General features: G+C 43.2%; 1 protein-coding gene across 4 annotated transcripts; it reads left to right on the forward strand.

Moving 5' to 3' along the window:
• The first annotated feature begins 425 nt into the window (after positions 1–425).
• Positions 426–15,033, forward strand: LOC139408880 (disabled homolog 2-like). 4 transcript variants are annotated; one of them, XM_071153292.1, is made up of 15 exons: positions 583–690; positions 4,387–4,448; positions 7,499–7,760; positions 7,992–8,131; positions 8,280–8,378; positions 8,633–8,764; positions 8,839–8,916; positions 9,220–9,246; positions 9,333–9,383; positions 9,549–9,611; positions 10,476–11,093; positions 11,742–11,865; positions 12,089–12,757; positions 14,376–14,575; positions 14,667–15,033. In XM_071153292.1, the coding sequence occupies exons 3-15, from the start codon at positions 7,625–7,627 to the stop codon at positions 14,736–14,738; spliced, it is 2,409 nt and encodes an 802-aa protein (XP_071009393.1). In that variant the 5' UTR covers positions 583–690; positions 4,387–4,448; positions 7,499–7,624; the 3' UTR covers positions 14,739–15,033. The 4 variants fall into 4 exon arrangements, with proteins under 4 accessions (XP_071009395.1, XP_071009396.1, XP_071009397.1 ...); XM_071153294.1 differs by lacking the exon at positions 4,387–4,448 and having other exon boundaries at positions 426–690; XM_071153296.1 differs by lacking the exon at positions 10,476–11,093 and having other exon boundaries at positions 480–690.
• The last annotated feature ends 628 nt before the right edge of the window (positions 15,034–15,661 follow it).

Below are 15,661 nucleotides of genomic sequence, written 5' to 3' on the forward strand. Positions count from 1 at the left end.
TCTCTTATCAACTTAAACTCTGACATTGTCGTTATTGCCTCCAACATGAACTTTTTCTCCCCATTCCCAAAAACATTTGGTGTTTGGCATATTTGGCGCGCATACCGTAAGGCCCTAAAATTTAGGCTTATGCACTAATGCTACATTTAGTTGTATTTCATTATTTTAGGCTATCAATATAAATTACACAAGAATGATACATGTATGATACATGTATGGTTTTCTAATGTGTTATTTTTATCTTTATTCAACCCGCCCGCCACCCAAATGCCCTTCATCCACACAATATTTCATGACCCTAAACCCGTCGGATTGCAGGTTATGATGGATGAAATAATGGTTACATGGCAATCATCCTATTGGTTTCATCATTGATTGGTGTAGTTGTGCGGCCTATACAGGCGCAACGTGCCTCCTGACGTTCTGGCGTGCTAGGGGTTAAATTGGGAGGTAGAAGGAGCCCTGTGCGCGGTAGGGGAGTCACCAATTCACCACATAGCGGCGCGTTCTGGGGCACTTCTTAGCGGAAAACATCTGATTCAAACACATCTCTGAAAAAGCGGTGTTTGATTCAACCTTCATAGAGGATAGGAGACGTGTCGACCGGTCTAGATAGCTTTTGAATAACATTCAGAACACTGGAAGAGAAACCTCGATAATGAAGAATTCTGTCTGGAGCGCTTGTTAACGGTACGTGACATCCACATTCTTTCGCATCCACAAATCCACAGGCAGGGAAGGCTATTTGTGTTTCGCTGTCACGGAATGCTTCACTTTAAAATGGAAATTCCTACATTTGGAATTATATTTTACATACTGGATCAAACAAATCCAAGAAGCCCCCATGATTTTTCCATTAGATCCAGCTGTGCGCGTTATGCACACGTCGCTAAGGTAATGGTTTAGTGCTAGGTAATTGTGGGAGGTCGCTATTTTAGCTTTCTGAAAAGAGACTTCGGCTGAGTAACAGATCTCTTTTTTTTTTCCGGGACAACTTGTTGAATAATATATTTAAACTACGTTAAAATCATGTTTTGGGGACCTAAGATGTTTATCTGTTAAACAAGGCCGTCTTCATGGGCCTACCAAAATGGGTTATCATGATCTCTCTGCATTGCGCCACCATATTTATCCTTTTCATAACTGGATATTTACGTATATATGAAATACCATAGCTCATTAGTCAGATACTAACAGCATTTTTTTAGTATCCCTAGTGGACAGTTGCCTGGCGGTGTCAGAATGTATTCTTTGTAGCCTCGGCCACTGTCTGTATCCACAGTGGGTCTAGGCTGCAGTTGTGGTATTTCACCATCCCATTGAGTGTCTGATTCATGCCCTGATCTCCTCCAGATGTGCTGAATAGAACTTCACTTTTCCTTCTAATGAAGCAACACAACGCCCAGGATTGGGACATCTCTCCATTTTTGCAGCCATTCTGTTGACTCAGTGTAAATCTTTTCTTTAAAAAAATGTGTATGGCTTCAGCCTAACTAGTTGAAGATGCCTGAAGAATCCAAAAGATGGTAGGTGTTCTTGATGTAGCTTAACCATCCAGTGTTTGGAAAGTTGGTCCCCTGGCTGGTTTTAAATGCCTAATTACAAATAGCCATGCTGCTGGCTAGTCCTTCTCTCACCTTTTTAAAGCTGTGGCATTGAGTATTCGCTCAGGAGATGCCAATGGTTTTTGTCTGTCCTTAGATTAGGGGCAGTCTCTTCCTGCAGTTACTGTCAGGTTAGTTAGTCATGCTGACATTGGGAAGTTGTTTAATGAGCTTTTTTCTGAAGTTGCTGACACGGCCTCTTATTAGGGCAAAGTCACTGGGACTGTCAGTCCATGGTAGTTACTGAGCAGCTAGCATCATGTGCCTAATGTAACCACCACCCGAAAGGTAGTTCAGCCTGTCAACCCTGGCTGACAGTATCCCAATAACCCTCTTGCCCATTTACTTGGGATTTTGACTTGACACACAAACACTGTGGTGTGTTGTGATCCACAGATGACCCAATCAGTCACGTGGTGCTATCTGGGATCTGATTGGTTATCTAGTCAGTCATTTGGTTTGGAAAGGAAACCCTCTCTGCTTGTTATCTGATAACTTATCGGCTATTAGGAACATAATTGTTTCCTCTGTGATAGAGGCCCGGTAAACACACATGTAAAGTGTGAGAACATTTACTCGGTGACCGATAGGCCCAAAGGTTACGTGTGTCTTAAAGTGGGGGATGCAATCAAACCCTGTCTCCAGCTATCATATGATGACTGGGAAACTGTTCTAGTCATTTCTGTAGACCTTGAATGCACTTTGTGTTCAAGGTCGACAAAAAATCTGCTCTCATAGCAGAAACCAATGCATGACCGTTTTATTGTCTTAGTGCTGTCGCTCTTGTGATGCAAGCCATATAATGCAAATGATTGCTTGGCAGAGCGAGATTTGGCTGTCGTTTTGAGTGTGCGTGCAATTATAAACTTGATTTGCAAGAAGATGTTAGATCAACATTTGCCACTGTAGCTCTGCAAAGCAAGTCATCTGACTTTTACATGCTGAAATTAGTTTGGTTTAGAAGAGCTGCATACTTCTCTAATGGCAGTTTGTAAGTGTTATTATTATATCACTGATTTAGATGGTTAAAGGTGATATTGACATACAGGCCTGATGCACTAAATGTCCCCAAGTGCTTATTTCTTATCTTAATAGAATATGGACTAGTCCAATCGCTTGAGGACAACTGGGACTGAGGACAGTCATTATATAATCATTTCATCCAAGGCTTTTCACCAAAAAGATGTGTACTGGACTGGTTATACATCCCCTGTAGTGGCTGGAACTGTCCTGTTCAGGACTATGTGAAAATAAATGTTCAGGTTGGCACAGTAGTGTGAAAAAGGGTACTAAAAGGGGCTGCCTTGACTATCGTTTAAACGGCTTCCATTCTCCCACTGTAGTTTAAATGTTAACGTGTTTACCAGTCATCAGAGGGGAATTTACCTGACGAGTCAAGTTAATGTTATCTACTCTTCAGCAGTCACTGTGCACTGGTTTTACAAGAGCTTGTGGACTGTCAGCTTTGTACTTGTTTTCAGGAAATGGACTGTTTGTTTTTGAGTAACCCCCCCCCAGACTGACCCTGAGAGGACTACAAGAGGCCTCTATGTAGAGTGGCGGGAATTCAGCTGGAGCTGTGTCATACATGAGGTTCTTGGAAATGTTCTCTAAGCTCCGCTAGTAAGCAGCGAGCAGTAGCCCGAGACTGCCGCGCAGAAGAAATATCAGCCCACGGAGAAAAGCACACAAGATTGAACTTCACTTAACTTTCTAGCGTCAACAGGGGAAACTCTAGAAAGTGATCAACGTTTCCCATCACTGTGGCAATTGTGATCGAATCAATAGCAACTTTCAATGCAACATACCAAAAGTAACTATGTAAGAGAATTTGTTGTAGGCCGAACACATCGGAATAGGATACTATTGCACTGACACGCACAACTCAACCCGTACTCTACACAGACCTGTGCGGCATAACATTTACATTTTAGTCATTTAGCAGAAGCTCTTATCCAGAGTGACTTACAGGCAATTAGGTTTAAATTACAATGGTGCTTGTTTTGAGAGACTGGCATGTAGCCACATGTGCTCATTTTGTTCATATCCTTTGTTAGTTGGAGTTATTCACCCAGTTTTAGATAATTTGTAGTCAGCAATAGGGGAGCGATTGCTTCCTACAAGAGCACAAAACGTGTAAATTTCTAGGCATCTTTGAAAAGCAAGTCTAGTGAAGAGCATTTATTTTTTGTCTTAAAGGGGCAGTGCTGTATTTTGAGACAGGCTTTAACACCACACATTGGCTTTACTGGAGGCTGAATCATAGAACAGCTATTTCCATGTAAAAAAAATTATGGGATGCATTTTCTCCATTGTTTTGATGGTAGGCCACTCTGGTAGGCCTACATTGTGATGAAGTAGCCTAATTGGCAAAAGGTATAGCTGGAAGTTTGTTCTCCTCAGACCTGAAATTTGCTCAGTGCTGAAAAATTGAGGCAACATTGGTTCTTGACCTTGTATGTCTCATTATTCCTGAGTTACACTCTATATTTTATAGAAATAGAGTTTAGTAGGCCTATGTTCTCAATCCTGCCTCGGTCACATTCTTGGACATAACTATACATTGTCAATCCTTTGCACTGTAGTCTTCTCACCTTTTTTTAAGGTTTTAGACTACAGCTGCTGAGGGTGGATTGCACGCTCTACTGTCATGTTGCCCTGTGTGTTATGAGATTACTGGAGCGTATGGCCAGTTTTAAACACCAACCAGGTAGCGTAAGATTAACTTAATTTAATAGCTCAACCTTTGTTCACTCCCAACCTTTGCTCTCCTCTGCCATAGTCAGTCAAGGCTAATTTCCAGTAGTGCGGCGATCTACGCAGCATCTGCAAGTGCCCCTGAAGGTATGTGTCATATGGAAAATAAATGCTTAGCGTTTAGCTGCTGAAATCAACCTATGGTGGTTTTTATAATGTGCTGTTGTAGTGTTTCTCTTGTTCTCTCTCTCAGAAAGAAGCCATTTTGTTCCCTAATCCAGCTGTGAGTGTTGATGGTTCCAGAGCTCTGTGTTGGCAGTCAAGTCTCCTCTTGCAGTTTACAGTACTGGTCGGCCACTGACTTTATATTTTACTGTAGGCTATTCTGTCTGTGCTCGGTTTCTGTCTTTGTCATGAAGGGCCTAGTTACAGCTGTGATGGTGTTAGTAATAATGAACTGTGGCTATAGTTGTTAATAGCAAATGTTGTCTCCTACCATAACCAGAGGACCAAGTTGCACACAGATGGACAGTGTGGTGGTATCCAGCTGTCTTTTAGCCTCAGATAGGGTGACCCAAGCTGAGTGTGACTTCCTAAGAAGCTGTCACTATGTTCTCTAAAACCAGAACGGCTGAGTGTTCCTTTAACATAATATCTTGGTGTTCCATGGCACACTCTGCCTCATACTGTCTTCACTACACTGAAAGAGGAGCAATGTTAATCACAATGGATTATACTCAAGCATAGTTTCCTGACTTACAGTGCCTTGCAAAAGTGTTCATCCCCCTTGGTGTTTTTCCTATTTATTTATTTTTTGTTGCGTTACAACCTGTAATTAAATTTATTTGGTTTTCATGTAATGGACATACACAAAATAGTCCAAGTTGTTGAAGTGAAATTTTACAAAACAAGTAAAAAAAATAAATGTAAAAGTGGTGCGTGCATAGAGCAAGGAGTTCTCCAAACAGATCAGGGACAAAGTTGAAGTACAAAGCAGGGTTGGGTTACTAAAAAATATCAGAAAGTTTGAACATCCCACGGCGCATCATTTAATTCCATTATTAAACAATATGGCACCACAACAAACCTGCCAAGACGGTGCCGCCCACCAAAACTCATTGACCAGGCAAGGAGGGCATTATTCAGAAGCCAATCAGAACCCTGAAGGAGCCGCAAAGCTCCACAGTGGAAATTGCCGTATCGGTCCATAGGACCACTTTAAGCCGTACACTCCACAGAGCTGGGTTTTATGGAAGAGTGGCCAGAAAAAAGGAAAAAAGTAGTGGCCATCGCTTAAAGGAAAAAAAATAAGCAAACACGTTTGGTGTTCGCCAAAAGGCATGTGGGAGACTTTTTAAACATAGGGAAGAAGGTACTCTGGTCAGATGAGACTAAAATTTCTCTTTTTGGCCATCAAGGAAAACTGTCTGGTGCAAACCCAACACTTCATCACCCTGGGAATTCCATCCCCACAGTGAAGGATGTTTCATTCTTCCAGAGATTTGAGACTGGGATGGAGGTTCACCTTCCAGCAGGACAATGACTCTAAGCCTACTGCTAAAACAACACGAGTGGTTTAAGGGGAAATATTTAAATGCCTTGGAATGGCCTAGTCAAATCCCAGACCTCAATCCAATTGAGAATCTGTGGTATGACTTAAAGATTGCTCTACACCAGCGTAAGCCATCCAACTTGAAGGAGCTGGAGCAGTTTTGCCTTGAATGGGCAAAAATCCCAGTAGCTAGATGTGCCAAGCTTAGACACCCCAATAGACTTGCAGCTGTAATTGCTGAGAGAGGTGGCACTACAAAGTGTTGATTTTGGGGGCGTGGGTAGTTTTATGTATTGTCTTGTTTTTCATAAAATACATTTCGCTTCTTCAAAGTGATAGGCATGTTGTGTAAATCAAATTATACACCCCCCCCACCCCAAAAAAAAATATATATAAAAAATATACATGTATGAATTCTAGGTTAAGGCAACAAAATAGGAAGAATGCCAAGGGGGTTGAGTACTTTCTCAAGCCACTGTAGGTTACATGGAACAGCTTTAATTTGAACACCCAGCCTCTCACCCTAAGATCTTTATGACAGCCTAGAGTTGGACTGGACAGGGCCTCTGCCCTATGTGAATCACATGACTGACAGGACGCACTGTTCGAAAGAGGAAGTGTGTGTCCCTGGCTAGTTGCGCAGCTGTTTCTGATGCCCTCCAGGTGTTCCTTTCTTGCACACATTGTCTTAATTAAAGACCCCACAGAGTTGAATCACCTCCCATCCCTACATGCATGGCTATCAATGGGTTACAGCAAGGCTTCAATATGATGGGTGGTTAGTAAGAACGAGGTACTGGGGTCATGGCTCCTCATTGTGGATCATTATAGGGATATTACTTTTTATGATGCTCACAAAACCTTTTTAGGGGACAATTTCAGGTAGCGGAAGCCAGCAGAAGCTGTTAATCTTTAAAATGTTTGGAGCTGTAATGTCTTTGTTCTATCATTCTTTTATCACAAATGTTTTTGTGAAATTTAATTTCATACTTTATATACATTTTCCAAAAGCTTAAAGTAATTGTCCAGTGTTTCCTGATTTCTATGAAATATGACCTATAATTAGTAATATGAGTGATACTTTTCTTTCTGAATTAAAGATGCACTATGCAGAAATCGCCCTGCCATTTCCCGGTTGCTCAAATTCTAGTTTGCCTTTTTTCAGTTTGGGACAAAACAAGCAAGTATTTTGTAGAGGATCATTGTACCATCTAAACCACTGTGAAATATATTTGCCATAACTGAAAATCTAGTATTTTGAAGCTGGTGTAAAAGACTTCAAAACTTAACTTTTAGAATGGGAAGCATAGAAATAGTGCACATAGAACAGAGCTACCACTTCTTGGACACGCTTTCAATGAGTGGCAGATCTATGACTCACTTCTATGTGAATATTGCCGCTTTAATATGTTAAAAAGCAGCTTTCTGTGTCAGAATGCTGTGGCCATATGCCTTTCATTAACAATATTAATGCGATTAGACTGATATTTAATGTTATGCTTTGACCATACGAGTCAACAACATTGTTTGGGTACGAGTTAACAACAGAATATTTAACTTTTTTAGTGACATTTTCACTGGACAGTTTCTTTAACATCGGAGTGTAGTTGCATTATATTTCTCGCTCTCCCCCTCCCTCCTACAGGCACATAACGGAGCATGTGCTAGTACTGAGTCTCTTTGCTGAGTCGACCCCCTGGCCTGAACAAGGAGCTGCCGTCTGATTTGGTTTACCTGTCCTGACTCCAGTAAGGCTAGCCCCTACCCCACCATGTCTACTGAAATGGAGAGCGTTGCACCCGTAGTCCCGGCTGCCCCCTCCAGCACCCCCGCCTCCACAACCAGCCCTCCCACCACACCCTCCACAGCACCAGCCAAGACCCCCTTTAAGAAAGAGAAGAAGAAAGGTACTATAAGCAAGGGGCCTCTCCCTCTTACGTAAGGGATTTGGTGTTATGGGCAGAACATACTTTTTCTGAGTCGTCAGACTTGACCTTTGGTCTAGTTTTACATCTTGCTTTCCATGCGTCTTGTGGTGTGATGGTTGAGGCTACGTCATGAATTATAAATGGCATTCTCAACCAGACAAAGTGACAATCGATCCAATGATTCACTTTTCTCTCCTTCCCTTTGCCCAGCTCCAGAGAAGACTGATGAGTACCTGTTGTCAAGGTTCCAGGGTGATGGTGTGCGGTACAAGGCCAAGCTGATCGGCATCGACTATGTTCCAGAGGCCCGAGGGGACAAGATGAGCCAGGACTCCATGATGAAACTCAAGGTAGCAGATATTAGGATGCAGATGCTACAGTACACGTTAGTGAAGAGCAAATTGAATATGATTTTGTATGGTAATTCTCTCTGGGTGTGCATACGGTGGTGAGCTGTCTGTGTTAGTATGTCATTGTGTTGTGGTGTTGTCTTTGCAGGGCATGGCAATAGCTTCTCGGTCCCAGGGCAAACACAAGCAAAGGATCTGGGTCAACATATCCATGTCAGGCATCAAGATCATTGATGAGAAAACAGGGGTGAGAACTGTTTGACTTTCTAATCCACAGTTCATCCCTCTATCTATATCATGTCTCAGTGGCTGGGGAGTATCAACATTACTACCAACCTTTACAACTTCAATTCCTATAATAGAGAATTGTAGAGACATTTTCACAAGGTAAACATGATCTCAGTCGAGTAGGTTCCATGTTGGCCTAAATGCAAGTGTTTATATTATTAAGTTATTGAAGACTGACTGTTTTTAAAATCAGTTCTCTCCTCTCCCTCTCAGGTGATAGAACACGAGCACATAGTGAATAAGATCTCATTCATCGCCAGAGACGTAACGGATAACAGGGCCTTCGGCTACGTGTGTGGGGCCGAGGGACAGCACCAGTTCTTCGCCATAAAGACTGGTCAGCAGGTAAGACTCATTGTTCGATTGTTGCAAGTAGTTGATTGTCTGACTGTTTTTCCATTCATCTCCTCTCCATATAGGCAGAGCCCCTGGTCATTGACCTAAAGGATCTATTCCAGGTCATCTTCAACGTGAAGAAGTCCGAGGCCTCACAGAAGGTAAATAACTATGGTGGGGTTGTTCATTAGGGCATGCCATACAAATTGTACTTTTCTGTTAAACGTTTTTCTATGTTCTGGTAGTACAGCCCTGTTTCCAAACATTTTTGGTCATGTGACAGAAGTTTGTAGTCAACACTGCCCCCTAGTGCTTCATTAGTCCTGCACCACAAACCATGCTTTCATTGCAATACCGATGAGATGACTCATCGCACACAAATCGCTTCCAATAAATAAATGGAGAACATATTACTTTCCTCCAATGGGAATATTCACCATGTTTCTCTTGCACTATCTTTTCAGGGTGGAAGTAATAATGCAGTAGTTGAGGTAAGTGCCTGTATGTTGGCTAATTATAAGCTTCATCTGCAACATACTGCATCCTTGACCTCCTACTGCTGTGTTTTCATTTACAGAACGGTGGTGATGCCTTGCTCAGTATCGATGGCCAGGCTGGCGCTGCCAAAGTAAGTGTTTTAAGATATTGGAATCATGCATGTAAAAGAGTGCAAAGTGGATGCAGAAGAGGATTCTCCAGGCACAAGTGTCTACTAGTAGATGTGCTGTTGAGTCTCATTTTATGGTACATCCAGTATTTTTAAGATGCTTAAAATGGATGTGTTTTTGTTTAGGAGGTGCAACAGCTGGATTTGTTTGGCGATATGTCCACCCCCCCAGACATCCACTCTCCTACAGTAAGTTAGCCTGCTGTTGTGTTCAATGGATGTGCACACATTATTATGGGAATATATATTTTTTTTCTGGGAATATACTCATAATGTGAAGAGGCCTAAGTGCTAGAGCTGGGGGAAATGCTCGTAACACAGACTTTACACATGGATAGGGCCAATGGTTGGCAAATATGTTATATGCCATGCGTGTCTTCGAAGTAAACTTTTTGGACAGAACGGACAACAAATTACCTTGCTGGTATTTTATTTTAAATATTGGAGGCTTTTTGCACCCTTTCCTATTCCAAACAAGGATCTTTTCCCCTAATGTTATAATCAGGTGGCTTTGACTACTCAAGCTCTGGTAAAGTTCCTCTCAGGTGCTAGCTAGCTCAGTCTTACCCTTGGCCATAGATGTTTTGTTCTGCCTTGTGGATGTATGCCAGTCTTTCGCCCAAAACCATAGCTTAACTGCGTAACTTCACCCCTTAAACCAATCAAACCATCTTATGTCATACAGGGCTCTCAAACTCAACTCTGTAAAGGTCTGTCTGTAATAAGTGTATGTTTATTAACTTGAGGTAGTTTTGATTGATTACAAAGGTCAAATCCTGGCTATCTTAAATGGCAACACATTCCGAATAATGCTTGTAATCCCTCGGACACAAAGGCGGGTGCATTGACAAAGCACATTCCTACAGTTGAGTTTCTGAATCCTGTTTTAAATGTTTGTTTAGCTATCACCACTGTTGCTTTATCAATCAAACCGTCTTCTCATGTCATGTCATTTGTTATTCATTTAGCTGTGTTAACAGTTGCTTCTCTCTTTCAGCGCAACAGATTTTTATTTTTTTCTCTCTCCCTCTCGTTCCCTCCCTTGATAACCAGGAGACTAGTGATATTCTATTGCTGGATCTGTCTGCCGAGGTTGACAGCAATCAGAACTGTATAAAGGGAAATCCCTTCACCTCCTGTACACCTAACCCTTGGGGCACCCCCCAGACAGAGAACCCCTTCTCCTCCACGTTTGGCTTCTTTCCAACCCCAGACACGGACCCTTTTGGCAATGACCCCCTTGCCCAATCAGCACCCCCCCATTCTCTGATCTCAGCCCCCTCCACCAATCACAACCAAGAAAGCTCTGTTCACTTCTTGGGTAGGCCAATCAGGAGTGGCGTTGGTCTTACAGAAGACTCTGACAACTTCGGTCAGCAGTTGAGCGGGTTGTCCAATAGGAACATGATCCTGGCTCTCAGTAATGGCCAGTGGCCACTAGGGGGAGTGATGACAGAAGAGAGCAGGGTTCCTGTCCAGAATGGTTTGGGATCTGTGCACTCACCACAGAACCCCTTTCTTGACGTTTCTGGGAAAAGCCCTCTCCTTTGTAATGACGTGATGTTCGATCCACAACTCCCTGCCCCTGTGGGTCCTAGCAAGGATGGTTCGGTTGTGATAAGCCCCCCTCCACAGAGCACTAAGGCTGGACGAGGTCGGAGGAGTGCCAAGGTGAAGCTCCATAGAGGTCCTATGATGTTGCTGCATGTCTGAGAATGAGTCTGTCTGCACACCACCTCCCCAAACCATAATTGGTCTTCTAACAACAACCCCCTTTCACAGCACTGGGATACCATGCTGGCATATTCTATTCCTACAGGCCAACAGGTAGCATTGCACTGTTTTGTCTTTACCAACATGGTTTTGGTACAAGGATGTTAGGGTTGGTGTTTTTGTCTCTGGGGATACAACTGGAACTGGTATGGGTTTCTAATGTAACTGCATGTAGTGGTGCTCACATGGCTTCTCTAACCTGCTTGTCCCTGGAGATTAACAACCTCTCTGCTTGACTGTCTATCTATTGCTATCTATTTATATGTTCCTTGTCTTAACATTCATGCTTCAGTGAGGTGTGGAGGTAAGTGTTGGTGTTTGTCTTTTTAAGTATTATTAGGGATGTGTTTTTTTTAAAGGTTCATATTAATGTGAATACAGTATATAAGTATGATAGTTTTTCAACCGCATTATCATCCATATAAACCTTGCCATTAACTCAGTGCTCACTACAGTTTCCCCTTGTTTACTGGCCCTTGCTGGATAGTCAATTGTTCAATATCCCTGTAGTAAATTTGGTTGCCTTATTTGCGGTTTGACCACCAGTCTCCTCCTGCCAATGACCTGTTTGGGACCGACCCATATGCTGCTCTCAGTCAGCCTGACTGCTCATCTGCCTCTGATGACCTCTTCAACAGTCCGACCACCACCTCTCCCATAGCAGCTCTGGGTAAGACTAGTGGCGTCATTGGCTCCAAATAGTGAGAACCCATGTTGTGTTGAAGCGAAACAATTGGCTAGCTTAAATCGGCATTGGCGCAAATCATCCTTTAGCTATGCTGCATTTGAGGCAAACTAGATGGTGTTTTAAGTTCTATTCAGTCTACCTATTATACCTAAATGAAAAGGTAACCTTATCCTCTTCTCTCCCCTGGTCTTCCTCTGTCCTCCAGGAGCATTGCAGTTGGGTCCCCCTTCAGTCACCATTCATGGCACAGCCACATCACCGTGGGGAGTCCCAGCACCAGGACCTTCCATGTTCACCATGCCAGGAGGGGTAACACTCCACAACCCCCAGACCACCTTCCCCCAGCCATCTGCCTTCGGTGCCCTTCCTATACCCCCGGCCCCCTGGGGCCAGCAGGCTCCATCCCCGTATGGGGCCCAGCCGGTCACCCAGGCTTGGGGACAGCCTGCTCCTGCAGGGCCCATGGTTGCACCTGGCTGGGGCCAGCCTCCCATGGCTAACCCCTTCCAACCTGGCCCTTATGCCATGATGGGAGGCCCTCCACAGGGTATGCCACAAGGACCACCTCGGCCACCACCCCGGCCCCCAATCAAGGAGGCCCCAGCCAAGGTAGAACCCAGTGCCTTCACGGCTCTGGACCCCCTAGGAGGGGAGAAGGAGAAGAAGAGTGGGAAGGACATGTTCAAGGACTTCCAGATTGCCAAACCTCCAGCCATCCCAGCCAGGAAGGGGGAGCAGGCTCCTGGAGCCGCCCCCAGCACTAATGGGGATGGCGCATTTGCCCAGTACTTCTCCAGCAAAGTGGGCATGCTCCAGGAGGTTGCGGATCACGACGACTTTGAAATTCAGAGTCAGATTTCAGCGGTTGCCAATGGTAATGGTGGTTGTTTTGGAATTTCAAAATCCTATCAAATCTGTAGGAGATTACCCCAATACCTATTTATCATCTAGCCCCAGCAAATATCAAGTTAAATAAAAAATCTGTCACATGCACCGAATACAACGGGTGTATACCTTAATGTGTAAAAAATAACATGGTCCAGTACCGTTTTCCTGGACGGTAGCACAGTGAAGTCTATGGCTTGGGTTACAGGATGGTTTTTGATGTACAGTAACAGTCAAGTTTGGACACCTACTTATTCAAGGTTTTTTTTATTTATTTTTGACTATTTGCTACGTTGTAGAATAATATTGAAGACAAACAATGAAACACATATGGAATCATGTAGTAACCAAAAGTATTAAATAAATGTATATAAGTTTCTTCAAAGTAGCAACCCTTTGCCTTGATGACAGCTTTGCACGCTTGGCATTCTCTTGACCAGCTTCACCCGGAATGCTTTTCCAACAGTCTTGAAGGAGTTCCCACATGCTGAGCACTTGTTGGCTGCTTTTCCTTCACTGTGGTCCAAACCATCCAAATTGGGTTGAGGCTGGGTGATTGTGGAGGCTAGGTCATCTGATGCAGCACTCCATCACTCTTCTTCTTAGTCAAATAGCCCTTACACAGCCTGGAGGTGTGTTGGGTCATTGTCCTGTTGAAAACCAATGGTCCCACTAAGTGCAAAACGGATGGGATGGCGTATTGCTGCTGAATAAATAAAGCACCATCACACCTCCATGCTTCATGGTGGGAACCACACATACGGAGATCATCCGTTCACCTACTCTGTCTCACAAAGACATTGAGGTTGGTCATCAGACCAAAGGACAGATTTCCACGTCTAATGTCCATTGCTTGTTTTTCTTGGCCCAAGCAAGTCTTCTTATTGGTGTCCTTTAGTAGGTTCTTTGCAGCAATTTGACCATTCACACAATCTCCTCTGAACAGTTATTGAAATGTGGCTGTTACTTGAACTCTGACGCATTTATTTTGGGCTGCAATTTCTGTAGCTGGTAACTATAATGAACTTATCCTCTGTAGCAGAGGTAACAGTCTTCCTTTCTTGTGCTTGATTGTTTTTGCGACTGCACTTGAAGGAACTTTTAAAGGTCTTGACATTTTCCGGATTGACTGACCTTCATGTCTTCAAGTAATGATTGCCTGTCGTTTCTCTTTTCTTATTTGATCTGTTCTTGCCATAATATAGCCTTATTTGGTAAAAGACCAAGTCCATATTCGGTTTACCACCCTTACCAACTGATTGGCTCAAATGCATTAAGAAGGAAAAAAACAAGGCACACCTGTTAATTAAAATGCATTCCAGATGACTACCTCATGAAGCTGGTTTAGGGAATGCCAAGAGTGTGCAAAGCTGTCATCAAGGAAAAGGGTGGCTACTTTGAAGAATTTCAAATATAGTTTGATTTAAGACTGTACTACATGATTCCAAATGTGTTATTTCATAGTTTTGATGTCTATACTATTATTCTACAATGTAAAAATATAAACCCTTGCATTGTGTCATCTTTTGACTGGTATTGTATCTGTGAAATGTATTTATTTTTAATCCACCTGATTCTTCTCCCGTTTCTTTCCTGTCTGTCTTTAGACTCACCCAAACCGGCCCCACGGCAAGCTGCTCCCATGTCTTCTGCAGCGGCCCCCGTTCCAGGGCTCCTGGATGCCTTTGCCCCAAATCCAGCCCCAGGCCTGGCTCCAACAGCAGCAACCGGTCTCAACCAGAGCCTATTTGATGATGCATTTGGCACTGCAACTCCTAATGCCTTTGGAGCACCACTCCTAGCAATGGTACGGAAACAGACTCTTATCGCAATGAATCCTATCAAACACCAAGCAATTGACGATAACGTACTGCTTTGTATCACTGTTTTTCCGACAGAACACTCCTGTTGCCCAGACCACTGGCGGCTCGGATCCCTTCGGAGACCCCTTTGGAAACCCCTTTGCCTAAGTGACATCCTGCCCATCAGTTCCAGAAAATAAGCAGCAAGGCTCTACGACCAAATAAGATCTTCAGAACCAGCTGCTACAACGAGCGACAGACAATCTACACGATTGCGTCTTTTAGCCCCTGCCCCAATGCACACTAACTCCTCACCTGCCTTTTTTGATGTCAGTTACTTAGCTTCCCCCAAACCACCTTCACTTTAAAGATGCACTCCAGAAATGTCTAATTTTTCCTGATGGAAAAACAATATCCCACATTTGTATACACTTAAGGGGAAAAATAAAGGTTTTCAGCAAAATAGTTTTTGTGTTTTGAAAAGATGAGTGCAAACTTCCTCGTAAGCCAATTCAAGGAGTTGGTCTGTGCCTTTAAGTAAATCAGGTGATGAATGAGCTGGAGGACTTTAATATGTCTTGCCCAATCGGTAGTAGTAGTTTGTTTCTGTTCCCAGCTCACTTAGCTTTTCCGTGCCACTGAATGAAATGCATTCTAATGAAATTATTCCTGAAAGGGAGGAACACGGATGGAAGGGAAGGCCCTACAAATACTGTCTATTAATTAAACACTTTTTTCATTGGTCTTTGTCGTGTCTTAGTTATTATTATTATTCTCCGGGAAATGTTAAGGGGTTTTACTGTATCCTTAGGCTGCTTAAAGTGGGCAAAATTCATTGTCTTAGTAAAGGCCACTCAAACAAGTTTTCATAGACATGTACTTGTGTGGGGTGCAATGTTTCATTCAACCTATGAAGTAACAGTTACCAACAGTTACTGAGTTGTGGACCTGGGTCTTCAGAATCTAAAACTGAGAAAAGGCTGAATTCATTCATACGCAATTTTGGTTGCTAATACATACTTGCCTTATCCAAATAAGTCTATAGAAACTTTGGTAATGATTCACCTAATGAGTGCAGACTGTAAAGCACC

Source organism: Oncorhynchus clarkii, chromosome 5 (assembly GCF_045791955.1).
Source record: "Oncorhynchus clarkii lewisi isolate Uvic-CL-2024 chromosome 5, UVic_Ocla_1.0, whole genome shotgun sequence".
NCBI lineage: Eukaryota > Metazoa > Chordata > Actinopteri > Salmoniformes > Salmonidae > Oncorhynchus > Oncorhynchus clarkii.

Coding starts and splice junctions, on each gene's coding strand:
- LOC139408880 (XM_071153294.1), top strand. CDS start 7,625: ATGTCTACTGAAATGGAGAGCGTTGCACCCGTAGTCCCGGCTGCCCCC. Junction 9,612..10,475: donor CAGACATCCACTCTCCTACA/GTAAGTTAGCCT, acceptor CTTGATAACCAG/GAGACTAGTGATATTCTATT. Junction 11,094..11,741: donor GAGGTCGGAGGAGTGCCAAG/GTGAAGCTCCAT, acceptor TTTGACCACCAG/TCTCCTCCTGCCAATGACCT.